The sequence below is a fragment of the Microcebus murinus genome, chromosome 20 (assembly GCF_040939455.1).
Source record: "Microcebus murinus isolate Inina chromosome 20, M.murinus_Inina_mat1.0, whole genome shotgun sequence".
Lineage (NCBI taxonomy): Eukaryota > Metazoa > Chordata > Mammalia > Primates > Cheirogaleidae > Microcebus > Microcebus murinus.
Genome location: NC_134123.1, coordinates 8,101,701 through 8,121,610, shown reverse-complemented (window position 1 = coordinate 8,121,610; position 19,910 = coordinate 8,101,701). Strand labels below are relative to the sequence as shown.

At 36.4% G+C, this 19,910-nt stretch overlaps 1 protein-coding gene across 1 annotated transcript in view; it reads left to right on the top strand.

The window, feature by feature from the left end:
* Positions 1-19,910, top strand: part of RPGRIP1L (RPGRIP1 like) — a 110,876-nt gene that overhangs the window by 58,284 nt on the left and 32,682 nt on the right. The window contains exons 20-22 of the mRNA XM_075995646.1: positions 667-768; positions 1,221-1,383; positions 15,395-15,468. Of these exons, the coding sequence (XP_075851761.1) occupies positions 667-768; positions 1,221-1,383; positions 15,395-15,468 (339 nt within the window). The remainder of the gene's footprint in view (positions 1-666; positions 769-1,220; positions 1,384-15,394; positions 15,469-19,910) is intronic.

Sequence of the window (19,910 nt, the reverse complement as noted above, 5' to 3'; positions counted from 1 at the left end):
AATACTAATGATATGTAGTATTTATCTATATTAGTATATGCAGTTTTTAAAGTCACATGAGTAATGTATAATTATCATAGAAATATTAGAAAATATAAATAAGCAAAACAAAAACCCATAAAAATAAAATTAAATTTCCCCAAATGTATAACTCAGAAAAAATATTTTGGTGAATTTCCTTCTATACTTTTTCTGATGGAAATGCACATGTATTTGATTGCTTGTTTGTATTTTAACAAAATAAGGTACATATTATTCTACAGCTAGCTTTTTTACTCAATACTATAGTATATACTTTGTAATGCCAGTAAGTACAGATCTATATCATCATTTTTTCATCATTACACAGAACTCAGATATCTGGATATAACATATTTTATTTTACTAATGCCCTATTGTTAGACATTTCTATTGCCTTCTGGTTTTTTGCTATTATAAACAATGCTTCAATGAACTATACTTGCAGTTTTTATATTGAAGATTAAAGAATAGTAACCATTTTATTGAAATATATTAGATTCAGTGTCATATGAGTAACTGTTGTATTTGCTACCAGTTTTCTATTTGCTATCAGTAAATCAGTATATGTATAAAAGTCTTACAATGATTTATGACTTAGTAATAATTGTGAAATAAAATACATGCATGTTTTCACATTAATATAAGGAGACTTCTCCTCCTTCTGAAGATATGAAGGAAATTTCACCAGAAATGGAGCATACACCTGAAGTAGAAAGTAATATGCCTACTGTTACACATATTCCCAAGGTATGCATTTGTATTAAAATTGTTTTGGAGAGTTTAATTTGGTTCTTAACAACTTTGTCTGTGAGTATTGACATGGTTTAGGAAGTCATAGTATTTATTCTATTTTTATATCTGACTTCCTTGCAATATAAAGGTCAAAAATATGACACATGCAACAGCTATAATTGTACTGATATTTGCAGGCATAGATATGTGCATTAAGGTTTTAATGTCAAATTAATTTTGAGATTCATGCACTTTTCATTCTGAATGTATATTCAGATTTTCATTTATCTAAAATATTGTCATTTGTACAAATTTAAATGGTTGTTTTCTGAGTTTCATATATATTACATATCTACATATTTAAGTCTCAATTTTACATGCTTTATTTTTAAAGTGCTTCAGAAAAAAATGTTATAAAATGTGATCTAAGCAATAACAAATATATCAGTGTGCTTTCCTCTCTTCAGATTTCACAAGAAAGCAGCATAGAGAAAGTAAAAGAGAACACTGAGAAAATGCAGCAAGAAAAAGATGATGATGTATCTTTACTATCTGAAGGTCAGCTGGTAGTACGAAGCTTATCGTCTTCTGAAAATGAAACAGAAATAACAGAGGAATTGGAACCAGAAGGTGACTTTCCTTTTTAAACTAACAGTTTTTACTTGACCCTTTGCTTGCCTTGGTCTGTTAGAGATAGTATGCATCATAGAATATTTCATTTAATAGTAGGATCTACCTCATGATGCCTATTTCTCTTTTTCTCCTTTTTTTTCATTTTTATAATTTTTATTTCAAAATATTAGGGGGTACAGGTGATCTTGTTACATGAATGAATTGTGTAATACTAAAGTCGGGGCTTTTAATGTGCTCATCAGCAGAATAATGTACGTTGTACTCGAAAGATAACTTTTTATCCCTAACCCCCTTTCACCCTCCCCTATTCTTGGTTTCTAATGCTCTTCACACACCAGCAGTCCCCAACCTTTTTGGCAGCAGGGACCTGTTTCATGGAAGACCATTTTTTCATGGACCAAGGTGGGGAGTGGGGAGGCAGAGCTCAGGCAGTGATGCAAGTGATACAGAGCAGCTACGAACACAGATGAAGCTTCACTTGCCCACCCACCACTCACCTCCTGCTGTGCAACCAGATCCTAAGTTTCATGGAAGACAGTTTTTCCATGGACAGGGGTAGGGGATTGGAGCTCAGGCAGTAATGCACAGCCCAGTTCCTAACAGGCCATGGACTGGTACTGAGCCATGACCCAGGAGTTGGGGACCACAGCTTTTTACCACTTTATGACCATGTGTGCCCATCATTTGGCTCCCACTTTCTAGTGAGAACATGTGTTGTTTGGTTTTCTCTTAGGATAATGTTCTCCAATTTCATCCAAGTTGCTGCAAATGACATTACTTCATTCCTTTTTATGGCTGAGTAGTACTCCATGGTGTGTATATATACATATATATATATATTTCACATTTTCTTTATCCCACTCATCAGTGGACACTTAGGTTGATTCCACATCTTTGCAATTGTGAATTGTGTTGCAATAAACATTGTGTTATAGGTGTCTTTTTGATATAATGACTTCTTTTCCTTTGAGTCGATACCCAGTAATAGAATTGCTGGATTGAAAGGTAGGTCTACTTTTAGGTCTTTGAGGAATCTCCATAGTGTTTTCCTTAGAGGTTGTACTAATTTATAGTCCCATCAACAGTGTATACAAGTTCCTTTTTCACCACATCCACACCAACAGCTATTGTTTTTTGATTTTTAACAAAGGCCATTCTGATGGGGGAAGGTGGTATCTCACTGTGGTTTTAATTTGCATTTCCCTGATAATTAGTGATGCTGAGCATATCTCTGTTGGCCATTCATGTATCATTTGAAAAGCTTCTGTTCATGTCTTTTGCCCACTTTTCAATGGAGTTATTTGTTTTTTCTTCCTGATTTGTTTGAGTTCTTTGTAGATACTGGATATTAGCCCCTTGTCAGAAGTATAGTTTGCAAATATTTTCTCCCATTCTATAGGGTGTCTATTTACTCTGTTGATTATTTCCTATTCTGTGCAGAAACTTTTTAATTTAATTAGGTCCCATTTATTTATTTTGTTGTTGCCATATTTGTCTTTGGGATCTTAGTCATAAATTCTTTGCCTAGGCCAATGTCTAGAAGACTTTTTCCTACACTTCTTTCAGAATTTTTATGGTTTCAGGTCTTACATTTGGTCTTTAATCCATCTTCAGTTAAGTTTTGTATATAGCAAGAGATAGGGATCCTGTTTCATTCTTCTGCATGTGGCTATCTCATTTTCCCAGTGCCATTTATTGAGTAGATCCTTTCCCCAGTGTATATTTTAGTCTGCTTTGTCAAAAATCACTTAGTCATAGTTATATGGTTTTATTTCTGGACTCTCTATTCTATTCCGTTGGTCTATGTCTCTACCTTATACCAGTGCCATGCTGTTTGAGTAGTATTATGGCCCTTTAGTATAATTGGAAATCAGGTACTATGATGCCTCCAGATTTGTTCTTTTTGCTTAAGATTGGTTACTCAGGCTCTTTTTTGGTTCCATATGAAATTTAGGATTATTTTTTCTAGATCTGTGAAAAATGGCATTAATGTTTTGATGGGAATTGTGTTGAATCCGTAAATCACTTTGGGCAGTATGGACATTTTAACAATGTTGATTCTTCTAATCCATGAGCATGAGATGTTTTCCATTTGTTTGTGTCATATGTGATTTCTTTCATTAGTGTTTTATAGTTCTTGTAGAGATCTTTGAGCTTTTTGGTTAAGCATGTTCCCAGGTATTTTATTTTCTTTGCAGCTATCATAAATAGTATTGCATTCTTAATTTGACTCTCAGCTTGACTGTTAATAATATATAGAAATGCTACTGATTTATTTACATTGCTTCTGTAACCTGAGACTTTACTGAATTTATTTATCAATTCTAGGAGTCTTTGGTGGAATCCTTAAGATTTTCCAGATACAAGATCATATCATCAACAAACAGGGATAATTTGCCCTCCTCTTTCCTAATTTGAATGCCCTTTATTTCTTTCTCTTGGCCGATTGCTCTGGCTAGTACTTCCAGTATTATATTGAATACTGGAAGTGGTGATAGTGGGCACCCTTGTCTTTTTCCATTTCTTATAAGGAGTGCTTTTAATTTTTCCCCATTCAGTATGATGTTGACTGTGGGTTTATCATATATGGCTTTTATTATTTGTATTATTTTGAGGTATGTTACTTATATGCCTAGTTTGTTGAGGGTTTTTATCATCAAGAGGTGTTAGATTTTATCAAATGCTTTTTTTGCATCTATTGAGATGATCATATGGTCTTTTTTTACTTCTGTTTATGTGTTGAATCACATTTATTAATTTGCATATGTTAAACCATCCTTTCATCCCTGGGATGAAACCCACTTGATCATCGTGTATTATCTTTTTGATGTGCTATTGAATTCAGTTTGCTAGTATTTTGCTGAGGATTTTTGCATCTGTGTTCATAAGGGATATTGGTCCATAGTTTTCCTTTTTTGTTGTGTCCTTTCCTTGCCTTAGCATCAAGGTGTTACTGGCTTCCTAAGGATTCCCTTTGTTAATGTTATGGAACAGTTTCAATAGAATGGGTGCCTGTTCTTTGTAGGTCTGGTAGAATTCAGTTGTGAATCCCTCTGGGCCAGGGCTTTGTTTTTTGGAGAGATTTTTTATTACTGTTTCAATATAGCTACTTTTTATTGGTCTCTTCAGGATTTCTATTTCTTCCTGATTCAGGCTCGGGAAGTTGTGTGTTTCCAAGAATTCATCCATTTCCTCTAGGTTTTCAGTTTGCGTGCTTAGAGTTTTCCATAGTAGTCATGGATGATATTTTGTATTTCTGTGGCATCAGTTATAATATCTCCTTTTTCACTTTTGATTATTTATTTGAGTCCTTTCTCTTCTATTTCTGGTTAATCTAGCTAGTGGTATATCAGTCTTGTTTATCTTTTCAAAGAACCAAATTTTTGTTTAGTTCATCCTTTGTGTTGGGTTTCTTGTTTGTTTCTTTGTTTCCATTTCATTCAGTTCTCTTCTAAGCTTTGTTATTTCTTTGCTTCTACTGACTTTGGGTTTTGTTTGCTCTTTTTTTAGTTCCTTGAGGTATGACATTAGGTTGTTAATTTGTGATCTTTCTATCTTTTTGATGTAATCATTTAAGGCTATGAAATTTTCCCTAGAATAGCTTTTACTTTATCTCATAAATTTTTTGAAGCTTTTGTCACTTTTGTCATTCAATATGACAATGTTTTTATTTCCATCTGATTTCATAAATAACCCTAGGATCATTCATTAGCATGTTTTTTAATTTCCATGTGTCTGTGTAGTTTTGAAAGTTTCTCTTGGAATTGGTTTCTGGTTTTATTCCATTATGGCCTGAGAAGATTTAATACATGGTATGATTTATATTTTTTGAGATTTGTTTTGTGGCCTAACATATGAACTATCTTGGAAAATGTCCCATGTACTGATAAGAAGAATGTATATTCTGCAGTTTTGGGAGTGAATGTTCTGTAAATGTGTCTTAGGTCCATTTGTTCTAGAGTCCCATTGAAGTTCAGTATTTCTTTGTTGATCTTCTGCCTCGAAGATCTATCTAGTTCTGTCAGTAGAGTGTTCAAGTCTCTGGCCATTATGATGTTGCATTTTACTTCTTTCCTTAGAGCTAATAGAATTTATGAATCTTGGGGCTCCTGTGTTAGATGCATATATATTGGAGATTGTTATATCTTCTTGTTGAATTGGTGCCTTTATCATTATATAATGACGATCTCTGTCTTTTTTTTTTACCATTGTTGACTTAAAGTTTATTTCATCTGATAAGAAAATAGCTACTTCTGCTTGCTTTTGGTTTCCATTTGCATGGAATTTTTTTTTCCACGCCTTTACCCTGAATCTATAAGATTCTTTGTGAGTTAAATTAATCTCTTCGAGACATATATTTGGGTTGTTTTTTAATCCATTCAGCCAATCTACATATTTTCAGGGAGACATTTAAGACCATTCACATTAAATGTTAGTATTGATATGTGAGGTACTGTTCTAGTCATAATTTTGATTGTTATCTACTTGCTTTGTTCTTTCCCTTATGTTACTGTTTTATAAGGGCTTTGAGTTTTAACTTCTGAGTGTTTTTACACTGGTGGGTATTGATTGCTCTGTGTCTGTTCCATTTATGGAACACTTTTAAGCATTTCTTATAAGGCAGGTCTAGTGGTGACAAATTCCCTCAGTGTTTGCTTGTCTGGGAAAGACTATTTTCCCTTCATTTATGAACTTTAGTTTTGCAGAATATAAAATTCTTGGCTACCAGTTATTCTGTTTAAGGAGACTAAAAATAGGACCCTATTCCTTTCTGGCTTGTTTCTGTTGAGAAGTCTGCTTTTAGTCTGATGGGTCTTCCTTTGTACATTACTTGATATTTTGGCCTCACAGCTCATAGGAGTTCCTCCTTCATGTTGACTTTGGCCAGTCTGATGACTCTATGCCTTGGTGATGCCCTTTATGCAATGAATCTCCCAGGCGTTCATTGAACCTCTTGTATCTAGATGTCTAAATCTCCAGCAAGACCAGGGAAGTTTTCCTCAGTTATTCTCTCCAATAGGTTTCACAGGCTTTTTCTTTTTCTTCTTCATCTTCATCCTCATGAATGCCTATGATTCTCATATTTAGCCATTTTACGTAATCCCATAGTTCTCATAGTGTTTATTCATTCCTTTTGATTCTTTATCCTTTATTTTTAACAGACTGATTTAATTCAAAAGAGTTGTCTTCAAGCTCTGAAATTCTTTCTTCTGCTTGGTCTAGTCTATTCTTAAAACTTTCCCCTGTGTTTTGTATTTCCCTAAATGACATTTTCATTTCCAGAAGTTCTGTTTGTTTTTTCATTTTTGTAGTAGATCTATCTCTTTAGTAAATTTTTCATTTATTTCTTGAATTATTTTTCAGCTTTCTTTGAATTGGTTTTCCATTTTCTCTAGGATCACATTGATCTTCTTTACAATCCATATTTGGAATTCTTTATCTGTCACATTAGTATTTTCATTTTGGTTGGGATCCATTTTTAGAGAGCTAGTGTGCTCACTAAGTGTGCTGAATGTACCAACAGAGAAGAAGCAGCCACTTCTGAGAGTTCTGGCTCAATCATTTCACACTCATCTCCTCTAAAGGCAGTGCACTCTGAATGCCCAAGCTCTAGGATCACATAGTTCCTCTGAAACCCACCAGCCCCCTATGGCCACCACAGTCTGGGCAGGAGTTGGGAAATATTTGCGCAGGATCCAGTGTTGAGAGAACTGAAGGTCTTAGGCTACCTAAGCCACACAATAGGTGGAAAAGCAATATGGCACCCGCCGCCTTGGCTAGAATCTGTGGTAAGGGGTGCAACCCTAAGTGGGCTGGCAACGCGGTGCTCTGTTCTCAGAAAACTACCAGTTCACTGATGATAGTAGCGTTGTGGCTCATGAGGGTAGAGAAGCTCTCCAACAGTTAGGGAGCTTGCAGTCTTCCAGAGGTATAAAGGGAGGAAAAACAAACACTCCCACCTACCCTTTCCATTGGGCTCCAAATGCCTCAAGGGTTGATCTCTGCTGAAATCTTTCTCCTTCTTATTCTGTTCCACATCATCTTCCCATGGAATCTCTAGTAAGTTCTGGCACCTTTCCCTCAGAATTACACTGGAATTATGTATTTCATTCTATCTGAAACTTTTCCTTCTTTCTGAACCGATCTAGAGACTGAAGTCTCTAGTTAGCCATCTTGCTCCCCATACCCATTTCTTTTTTTTTTAATTATTATTATTTTTTATTTCAGCATATTATGGGGATACAAATGTTTAGGTTACATATATTGACTTTGCACCACCCGAGTCAGAGTTTCAAGCACATCCATCCCCCAGACAGTGCGTACCACACTCATTAGGTGTGTATATACCCAATGTCCCATCTGCCCTACACTTGATGAATGTCAGTACTATAACATTTAAGTACACTTAAGTGTTGATCAGTTAATGCCAATGGTGAGTACATGTGGTGCTTGTTTTTCCATTCTTGTGATACTTCACTTAGTAGAATGGGTTCCAGCTCTATCCAGGATAATAGTAGAGGTGCTAGATCACCATTGTTTTTTGTGGCTGAGTAGAACTCCATGGTATACATGATCCATTTATGTATTGATGGGCACTTGGGTTGTTTCCACATCTTTGCAATTATGAATTGTACTGCTATAAACATTCTAGTGCAGATATCTTTTTTATAGAATGTCTTTTGTTCTTCTGGGTAGATGCCCAGTAATGGGATTGCTAGATCTGATGGTAGTTCTACTTGTATCTCTTTGAGGTATCTCCATATTCTTTCCACAGAGGTTGTACTAGTTTGCAGTCCCATCAGCAATTTATGAGTGTTCATCTCTCTCTGAATCCACACCAATATTTATTGTTTTGGGACTTTTTGATAAAGGCCATTCCCACTGGAGATAAGTGATACCTCATTGTGGTTTTGATTTGCATTTCCCTGATGATTAGAGATGTTGAATGTTTTTTCATACATGTTTTGGCCATTAGTCTATCTTCTTTTGAAAAGTTTCTATTCATGTCCTTTGCCCACTTTTTGATAGGGTTGTTTGATTTTTTCTTGCTGATTTTCCTGAGTTCTCTATAGATTCTAGTTATCAACCCTTTATCAGATGTGTGACATGTGAATATTTTCTCCCATTCTATAGGTTGTCTGTTTCCTCTTGTGGTACTTTCCTTGGCTGTGCAGAAGCTTTTTAATTTGATGAGGTCCCATTTGTTTATTTTTGTTGTTACTGTAATTGTCTTTGGGGTTTTCTTCATAAATTATTTGCCTAGGCCAATGTCTATAAGAGTTTTTCAAACATTTTCTTCTGGAATTCTTATAGGATAATATCTTAGGTTTAAATCTGTTATCCACTATGAGTTGATTTTTGTAAGAAGTGAAAGGTACAGATCCTGTTTCAGTCTTCTCCATGTGGCTATCTAATTTTCCCAGCACCATTTATTGAATAAAGATTCTTTTCCCCAGTGTTTGGTTTTGTCTACTTTGTCAAAGATTAGATGGCTACATGAGGATGGTTTTATATCTGGGATCTCAATTCTATTCCATTGGTCTATGTCCCTGTGCCAATACCATGCTGTTTTAGTTATGATAGCCTTGTCATATAGCTTGAAGTCTGGTAAAGTGATGCCTCCCAATTTGTTCTTTTTGCTTAAGATTACTTTTGCTGTATGGGGCCTTCTCTGGTTTAATCCGAAGCATAGAATTATTATTTCTAGATCTGCAAAAAATGATGGTGGTATTTTAATAGGGATTGTATTGAATCTGTAGATCACTTTGGGTAGTATAGACATTTTAACAATGTTGATTCTGCTGACCCATGAGCATGGTATGGTTTTCCACCTGTTTAACTCCTCTGCTATTTCCTTCCTCAGTGTTTCGTAGTTCTCCCTAGAGAGGTCTTTTACCTCCTTAATTAAATATATTCCTAGGTATTTTATTTTCTTTGTTTCTGTTGTGAAGGGTATTCAGTCATTGATTTGGTTCTCAGTTTGACTGTTATTGGTATATAGGAATGATACTGATTTGTGTGTATTGATTTTGTAACCTGAGACTTTGCTAAATTTGTTTATCAATTCCAGGAGTATCTTGGCATCATTTGGGAGTTTTCTAGGTATAAGATCATATTGTCAGCAAAGAGTGATAGTTTGACCTCTTCTGCCCCCATTTAAATGCCCTTGACTTCCTTTTCTTGTCTGATTACTCTGGCTAAGATTTCCAGCACTATGTTGAATAGAAGTAGTGATAGAAGGAACCTTGTCAGGTTCCAGTTCTAAATGGGAATGCTTTCAATTTTTTCCCATTCAGTATGATGCTGGCTATGGGTTTGTCATATATTATTTATATCATTTTTAGGTAAGTCTCATCTATAACTATTTTGTTAAGCATTCTTAACATAAAAGGGTGCTGAATTTTGTCAAATGCTTTTTTCTATGTCTATTGAGAGAATCATATGGTCTTTGTTTTTGTTTCTATTTATGTGGGGAGTTACATTTATAGATTTGTGTGTGTTGAGCCATCCCTGTATCTCGGGGATGAAGCCCACATGGTTCTGATAGATTTTTTTTTTTTTTAAGAACATGAATTCAGTTTGCTAGGATTTTGTTTAGAATTTTTGCATTTATATTCATAAGGGATATTGGTCTGTAATTTTCTTTATTTTTGTGTCCTTTCCTCATTTAGGTATCGGTGATGTTGGCTTCATAAACATGTTGGGAAGAATTCCTTCCTTCTTGATGTTGTGGAATAATTTCTGCAGGATAGGTTCCATTTCTTCTTTGTAGGTCTGGCAAATTCATGTGTGAAACCATCTGGTCCAGGACTTTTCTTTTTAGAAAGGTTTTTTACTGTTGCTTCAATTTTGGTACTTAATATTAGTCCATTCAGGAATTCTATTTCTTCCTGATTGAGGCTAGGGAGGCTGTGTGTTTCTAAGAATTTGCCCATTTACTCCACATTTTCCAGTTTATGTGCATAGAGGTTTTTATAGTATTCATAGATGATATTTTTTGTATTTCCATGGGATCAATTGTAATTTCTCCTCTTTCATTCCTGATGGAGCTTATCCTGATGGAGTCCGTCCTTTTCTGCTTCTCATCAGTCTAGCAAGAGGCATGTCAATTATTTTTATTTTTTCAAAGAACCAACCTTTTATTTAATAATCTTCTGTATAGTTTTTTTGTTATCAATTTCATTTAGTTCTGCTGTGATCTTTGTTGTTTCTTTGCTCATCCTTTTCCAGTTCTTTGAGATGATTCATTAGATTGTTGATTTGTGATCTTTCTATTTTTTTAGATGTAGGCATTTATGGATATAAATTTTCTCTTAGGACTGCTTTAGCTGTGTCCCACAGAGTTTGATAACTTGTGTCTCATTTATCATTTAGTTCAAAGAATCTTTTGATTTCCATCTTGATTTCCTCCTTAATACAATAATTGTTCAGCAGAAAGTTGTTTAGTTTCCATGACTTTGTGTAGAGATGAGAGTTTCTGTTGGAGTTGATTTATATTTATTCCACTGTGATCTTAGAAGATGCATGGTATAATTTCTATATTTTTTAATTTTTTGATAAATTTGATAATTTTTTGATAAATTTTTTGCTTTGTGACCTAGGATGTGATCGATCTTAGAGAATGTCCCACAAGCTGATGAGAAAAACGTATATTGAGTGGTTTGAGGGTAGAATGTTCTGTAAATTTCAGTCAGGCCCATTTGTTTTAGAGTTCTGTTTAAGTCCATTGTTTCTTCATTTATTTTATGTGTGGAGGATCTGTCCTGTTCTATCAGAGGGGTGTTGAAGTTCCCAGGTATTATGGTGTTGCTGTTTATCATTTTGTTGAGATCAAGCAGAATTTGCTTTATGAATCTGGGTTCACCTGAGTTAGGTGTATAAATATTTAGAATTGTTATATCTTCTGATTGAATTGTTCCTGTCACCATTATATAGTGACCATCTTTGCCATTCATTACTTTTGTTGATTTGAAGACTGAGTTATCTGAAATCAGAACTGCCACACAAGCTTTCTTTTGGCTTCTGTTTGCTTGAAATATTGTTTTCCACCCCTTTATCTTGAATCTCAATGCATCCTTGTGGGTTAGATGTGTTTCCTGAAGACAGCAGATACTTGGCTTGTGTGTATTTATTCATTTGGCCAGCTGATGTCTCCCTAGTGGGCAGTTCAAGCCATTCACATTTATTGAGATAATTGATAAGTGTGGCAGATTTCTCTTCATCCTGTAGAGTTGAACTTTGTTGCTTTGTTTTCTCTCTTGAGCCATTGTGGTATCTGGCCTTTGACCTTTAACTTTTAGGTGATTTTTACATTGGTGAGTGTTTATTGTGCTGATCCCTGTGTAACACTGTTTTGAGTACTTCCTGGAGGGCAGGTCTTGTCTTGATGAATTCCCTTAGTCTTTGCTTGTCTGAGAATATCTTCATTTCTCTTTCATATATAGGAAACATAGTTTTGCAGGGTACAATATTCTAGGCTGCACATTATTCTGTTTGAGAAGAATGAGAATGGTGTCCCAGTCTCTTCATGCTTGTAAGGTCTCAGTTGAGAAGTCTGCTATTATTCTGGTGGGTTTTCCTTTGTAGGTTACCTGCTTCTTTCAACTTACAGCTCATAGGAGCATCTCTTTGGTGGTTTTTTAGTCAGTCAGATGACTGTGTGTCATAGTGTCTTCCTGTTTGCAATCAATTTCCCAGGAGTTCTTTTAGCTTCTTGTACCCGAATATGTAGATTTTTAGCAAGGCCAGGGAAATTTTCCTCTTTTATATCCACAAATAGTTTATCTAATCCTTGTGTATTTTCTTCTTCACCCTCAGGGATGCCTACAATTCTCACATTAGGTCTCTTCACGTGATCCCACATTTCTTGTAGGCTTTGCTCTTTTCTCTTATTTCTCTGCTCTATCTCTGTGACTGACTTATTTAATTGAAAGGTGTTATCTTAGATCCCTGAGACTCTTCTTTTGATCCACCCTATTCTTGAGGCTTTCCACTGTGTTTTGTAATTCCTTGAATAAATTCTTCATTTCCAGAAGTTCTGTTTGATTTTTTCTTTAATATTTCAATTTCTTTAGTGAATTTTTCTTTCAAGTCCTGAATTTTTTTTTGGTTCCTTTGTGTTGGTTATCCATTTTCTTTTGCATATCCTTGAGGTTTCTTACAATCCATCTTCAAAATTCTTCTGTCATTTTAGTGTTCTGAATTTGGTTGATATCCATTGCTAGAGAGCTGGCGTTCCCCTTTGGAGGTGTGCTTTCCATTTGATTCTTTATACTTCCAGAGTTCTTTTGCTGATTCCTTGCCATATGAATCAGCTGTTGCTTCTTACCTTTGGATTTTCATTTGGATAATGATACACCCTGTTTAGTCTCTGAGCCACTATGTGGTGTTTGTGGGTGAGACTTGACTAAACCCTGTATGATGAGTCAGTAGATGCAGTAAGAGAGTGTACAAAATGACCTCCCTGTTAGTAGGTGGCACTTGCTGGGAGTACCAAACTGCATTGTTGTTTTTGGGTCCTGTAACCAGCTCTTGTTCCTCTGGAGAGGCATTCTAGTGTCTCAGGTGGTAGGTGTGTCCTTATTCTCCAACTCAGTGGGGGAATGAGGCTGGATGGAGCTGGATTGGGTGAGCCTCTCCTCAGGCTCCACAAATGCTGTTAGCAGGGATCAAAGATCTGTTCTCTTCTTCTGGGCAAAGCTGCCAGGGAGGGGCTGAAATGGCCCCACTCAGCTGAGACGTCTGTCTGATACCGGCAATCTGGAGCAGGCCTTGCTCCTTACCACCCTCCCCTATTCCACAGTTTCTCCTGGGCCTCTGCCACCCAGCCAGACCTCAGGCCAGAGGATCTCCTTGGCTTTGATGCAGGCTGGGAGGTTCCCTGCGCAGGATCGCAGCCTGAGCTGGTAGCACAGCCCTCCCATGGGAGGAGGGTTGCCCCTCAAGCACACTGATCTGTCCCTGAAGGCACACACACCTCAGTAGGCTCATTCACAAATATCCCTTCTGTGGCCCCAGACAATGTGATCAAGTCTTGGGTGTACAGGATCTGGTCTGCAGGCCTGTCCTTCAAGCCCTGGAGATTAATCTCTGACCCTGCTAAGGAGAAGAGTGCTGGTCTCAAGTCACCGACGGGGTGCCCGAGCTCGGTCAATGTCTCTCTGCCTCGGGATTTGCTCTGCTGTCCTGTAGTCACCAAGCAAGCAGCACCTGGGAGGGCTGGCAGGTAGGGAGCTCAAAGTCTGAGTAGCCCTCAGTCTGCTGTAGAGCCCCAAAAGGAAAGGTCCCATTTCCTACAGATGCCTCTGGGTGGTGGCTAAATTGTCTCTTTTGGCCACCACCTGTAGGAAAGGGGAAGGAGTTAATGAAGCAATATGGCACCTGCCAATCAGCTCAGATCTGTGGGCTAGTAGGTGCCCCGAGGGAGCTGGGAGCCTGGTGCCCCATGCACAGAGGTTCACCACTCACTGGAGGCAGCCATGTCTGGGCTGGTGTTGGCAGGTCTCTCCAACTGCTCAGGAGCCCACCAGCAGTCTGAGATGCAAGGGAGGGGAAATTTAACCACTCCACCTACCCTTGTCACTGGTCTCCAAGCCTCTTGAGGGCCTTTCTCCTTCCATTTCTCCTCCGCAACTTCTTTCCATGGAGTCTACTGTAGTTTCAGACACCCTTTCTTCCAACCCTCATCCTATCTATGTTTGTCTGCCTGTTTATTTTTTCACTTTCTTCTAAAATCTGTCTTTCTTGCAGAGACACTCTGGCTGGTGGTTTTTCTTGTCCGCCATCTTACCCCTCCCTTGGCCAAACCCTATAGCTATTTCTTGACAGAAATTATGGGATGTAGCTCAGTAAGCTTATATTATTAGGTGGAATTGTTGTATCTCTTCTTATTTCATGTTGGAACTCCAAAATAGAATACACGTATTACTGCTAACCATGTCCCCAATTCATAGTTTAAACAGTTTTGTCATCACTTTGGTTTAGTATTATCACCTAGATTAGTGTAGAGGTCTTTTTTTTTTTTCCTTTATTTTCTTCTTTGCCAGTTACATTTCCCTGAAAGTGTAGAGGTCTTAACTTTTTAAAAATTAAAACTAAGAACCCAGACCAAAAAAGACTGTATGGTGTCATTTATATGAAAAAAATCTAGTAAAAATCTAGTAAAAACAAACTAAGCTATAGTGACAAAAAAACAGATAAGTGGTCTTAGGTTAGTATGAATGAGAACTGGGAGGGGTAGAAAGGAAGAAATTACAAAGGTACCTGAGGAAACATTTTAGGGTGACGGATATGCTCACTATCTTAACTTTGGTAATGGTTTCACAGAATTATATCAAAATATCACATTTAGCCAGGCATGGTGGCACATGCCTATACTTCCCACTACTGGAGAGTCTAAGGCAGTAGGATTGACTGAGGCCAAGACTTCAAGGCTGCAGTGTATTATGATCATGCCTGTGAATAGCCACTGTGCTCCTGCCTGGGCAACACAGCAAGCCTCTGTCTATAAAATAATTCATTAATTAATTTAAAAAATATATGTATCAGATTTTGCAGGTTAAATGTCTACAGTTTGTCGTGTACTAATTTTATCTAAATAAAACTATAACAATAAAACAAAATGTTTGAGTAGTAACAATAGCATTGACTTTTACATAATATTGGTTAGGCTGTTAGAAAATACTTATTACCATATAATTCCCTCTTTAAATATTTTTTCTTAATTTGATAGTATAATAGGCTGTATTTTTCATTTGTGTCTCCTTTGCTTCTACCAAAACTAACCTTGGAATTTTCAGTCATTTTTTTTCTTTTCTAAAATGCAATAAATATGTAAACATATTTGCTGCTAAAAAACATGGTCTAGACATAATTATCATTGTTTTCTTCAGGTTATCTTATGTTGGGTGCCTCTCCATTTATCTTATGTTGGGTTTCTCTCCTTTTCACAAGATATAAATATAATTGGTTTAACATGAGCAAGTACTCTCCTTTTATTTTTTAACAGATGGAGAGGAGAGATCAGCTTCTGACAGCGATGACTGTGTTATTCCAGGTCCTATCTCCAAGAATATCAAACAGGTCAGTAACTTGATGCCAACTAGAAATATTCTGAAATAAAGCTGCCTTTTATTCACAGTATATCAGTCTTCATATATGAAAATCTTAAGGCCAAAATATTTCTGGAAAAACTTTAATGTTTGTCATAATCTTTACCAAGTAATCAGCTAGTACAAGAAAATTTTATTTATTGTTTCATTATGTAATGGACATTATGTAATAACATGTAAACATTATTTTTGCCAACAGCACCTAATATCAGTAGCTTTAATAGTTACTTGCTCAAACCATCTGACTTTCCTAACTCCTTTTCAGGACCAATGTACAAAGATACATTGAATCAGATTTGAACTTTTAGAATTCAAAACATGAGATTATCTTTGAAACTATAATAGTTTGCCTATGTGAATTTATAGACTATTCATATGTAAATATGTCCACCAATAATCTGTTACTGTTATTTCATTTCTGCCAAAAAATGAAACCTTCTTAGAAGGTAATTAAGCTTGTGCAGGTGTACTTTGCTTTTTTGTAGCACATTGCTGAAAAGTAGTATGTAAATTGAAATTTTGAGAAGAGACTTATACTTTAAATTATATGGGAAGTATACTGTTTACCAGAGCATTTTTTATTGTGAGGGGGAAAACGTTTTTATAAAGTAAGTGTGAGTAAAGTGAAAAGCTCTAGCTTTTTCTATTTATCTATATTAATTTTCCTGAAATGATTACTTGTACTTCTTTTTTTAGAATTTCTACTTTATTGGTAAAAATTGCAATATTTCTTTTAACTCCTCTTTCATACTTCTTAGCTCAATCTTTGTAAATCAAAACCATAGAACAGAACATTTCAGTTGCCACAGATGCCTCCATGAAGTAGACATATCCATTATTTCTGTGCTTGATAAATGCAAACAAAACATTTTATCAGTCCAGTGTTTTATTATCATTATTATTATATAATTATTAATTATATTAACATCATCTAACCTATGGCAACCTGATATGGAATCTTCCATTTTTCAAATTGATAAATCAAGGGAGGAGTCTTGCATGTGGTTGCCCAAAAACCTTTAATTATAGCATTCAGTCAATTAAATTTCATATTTTTGCTGTATCAAATCTGAAATTATTAAATTATTTTATCAAACCAATGAATGGAAATTCTCCACCCTCTATTAGAACAATTTGATAAAGTGATGTCAGTGGAAAATGGACTATTTGTGTGGGATTTAACTTTATAGCCATAAACAGAATCAATAGGATATATATCAAAAGAGATTCACTAAAATAATTGGTTCATGTGATTATGGAGAGAGAAATCCCAAGATCTGCAGTCAGCAAGCTGGAGACTCAGGAGAACTGATGGTTTAGTTCAGACTGGGTCCAAAGGCCTGAAAACCAGGAAAGCTGAGGGTGTAAAGTTTCAATATAAATGCCAGCAGGCACAAAACCTTTGTTTCAGTCCATGTTCAAAGGCGGGAAAAGACCCATGTCCTAGCTCAAGGACAGTCAGGCAGGTGAAGTTCCCTCTTACTCAGCCTTTTTGTTCTATTCAGGCTTTCAACTGATTGGATGAGGCCTGCCCACGTTGGAGAAGGCAATCTTCTTTGCCTAGTCTATCAGCTCAAATGTTAATCTCATCTAGAATCACCATCACAGATTTTACCCAGAATAATATTTGACTGAATGTCTGGGCATCCCACGGCCCAGTCAAGTTGATGCATAAAATTAACCATCATAGCATTTTACTAAAAGCCCTCCATTCATGAGCCTGAATTTTTTATTCAAAGATTTCTTTCTCATGTATCAATAGTTCTTCCACAAGACTGTGCCTACTTCATCAGGCTTTTTAGATATCTGTATGATTTAGCCTTTTGCAATAAGAATGTGAGAAATGACATAATGAATCAGTCATGTGGTTTATGAAGATAGATATTGAGTAATATATTTATCTAGTCAATCTACCAACAGCACTCATATCTCTTGTTGTAACCCAGTGATTCCCAGAGTTCACTGCCTACAGTTTGTAATCACTGCCCCCTAAGATAAATAAATACAATATTCTGACCCTGTCCTCAGGGAGTATCTACACTAATTGGGAAGATGTGCTCATGTAAAGTCAAGTAGTTAAATTATAGTTCAACAGTTAAATTACAATATAAAACAACCTCAGAAGACTGTAGCAATAATTAATATTATAGTTTATAATATTATAGTCATATTATATTATATGACTATAATATTATAGCCATATACTTGAGCTAAAGCATACTATTACTTTTTGGCTCATCCTTCTCATTTTCCAGATAAGTAAACTGAAATCTTGGGAGAAAAAGTGACTTGCTTACAATCATGTTACTCATTAAGGACATTCAGAGGAAGGAGAGATTTGGCGTGATTTTTTTTTTTTTAATAAACTTCCTGGAGGATATGCCCATGAGCTGGCCTACCTGGCCTCCTTCCCTTTCTCATGGGCTACATGTCTGCTTTCTCTCATTTTAAGCTGAATTTCTCTGCTTCACTTGCTTTTTGCCCAAAGATAGTCATACAACAATGCCCAGCCCCAAGGAGAGAGATCTGATTAGTGACATCTAGCCTCTGGATTAAGTTCATCTTTATAAGGTGGGCACCCTTGATCCTGTGTCAAAGTAAGAAATGTCCTGCTATACCTGTGACAACTCAAAGATAGGGACGTAGCAGCAGGGAGAAAATCATATGTACTTCTAGTATATGGAGGATGTTTTGTGTTTCAGAAGTCAAGAATGCACTAACTAGAGCAGCCTTTCAATGGAAAGGGAAAGAAGGCCCCAGCTACAATGCAGCAGGCTAAACATGTTGGGTTTATCCTATGGATACTAAGGAGACAATGCAATAGTTAATTTTCTTTTCTAAACCCTTTATTCATCATCTTAAAATTAACTTTCAGTATATGGGGAAACTTTATCTGAATTGTACCATCTTAAGCTAATGATTCTCAACTGGGGGCAATTTTGTCCCCCCAGGATATATTTGGCAATATCAGCAGACAGTTTTGGTTGTCACGTTGGGAGGAACTGCTACTGGCATCTAGTAGGCAAAGGCCAACGTTGCTGCTAAGCATGCTACAATGTACAAGGCCCACAACAAAGATCTATCAGGCCCAGAATGTCAATATTGTAGAGGTGGAAAAATCCTGTTTTAGACCTACTGTAGAACCATGCGTATAGTGGTAACATTGCTAAAATCTCAGTGAAGTTGCACATTGCTCTCAACTAAAATAGAATAAAAAACTTCAATTTAACAAAGAAGGTTAGCAAATGAAAGAACTATTACTCTAAAACATTCAAATAATTATAACATACACATATATTTTTCCTTTGTAGTAAACCAGGTTCTTTTTCTTGTTGCTTCAGGGAAAGTAGTTTGTGTTACTTTGCTACAGCCTAATATGGTCTTCGCTGCCATTCCAAAGCATGAGTTCCTGTAATGCTTTCAGATGATATCTCAAATATATGAACATCATTTAAAGTAAGCAGTTCTTCATGCCTTAGCTCCCATGTGGTTTTCCAAAATTCTTTCAGCAGCAGCTACTGACCAGTATCCTATGTTGTCTTAGTTCATTTTTTGTTGCTATAAAGGAATACCTGAGGTTGAGTAATATATAGAAACAGAGGTTTATTTGGCTTACAGTTATGTAGACTGTACAAGAAACATGGTGCCAGCATCTGCATCTAGTAAAGGCGTCAGGCTGTTTCCATTCATGTTGGAAGACTGAGGGGAGCTGGCATACACAGAGATCACATGGAGAGAGAAGAGAGGGAGACAGAGAACAAATGAACAGGTGCCAGGCTCTTTGTAACAACCAGACTTCACAGCAACTAATAGAGTGAGAACTCACTCACTTCCAAGGGAGGGCATTAATCTTTTCCTGAGGGATCCACCCTGTGACCCAAACACCTCCCACTAGTCCCCACCTGTCAGTGCTGTCACACTGGGGATTAAATTTCAACATGAGATTTGGTGGATACCTATCCAAACCATGTTAACAGGTGAAACTTAGCTTGTTACATTATGTACCAAATATAGTAAAATGATAACATCCACAAGTATGGGAACAAAACTCAAAAAATCATAATAGTGAATGCTATGGTTTAAATCTTGGTGTCCCCTCCAAAATTCATGTTGAAACTTAAACTCTAGTGCAACAGTTTTAAGAGCTGTGGCTTTTGGGAATTGATTAAGTCATGAGGGCTCTGCACCCTAAGGATTAGCACCTTTATAAAAGGACTCAAAAGTGAAGGGAGAGCTCTCTTGCTCTTTTTTCTTCTGTCATATGAGGACACAGTGTCCCTCTTCTGCAGAGGACACAGAAGCAAAGTACTATCTTAACGCAGAGAAAGTAGCCCTCACCAGTCACCAAACTTGCCAGCTCCCAGATCTTGGACTTAGCATTCTTGAGAACTATGAGAAATAAATTTCTATTAT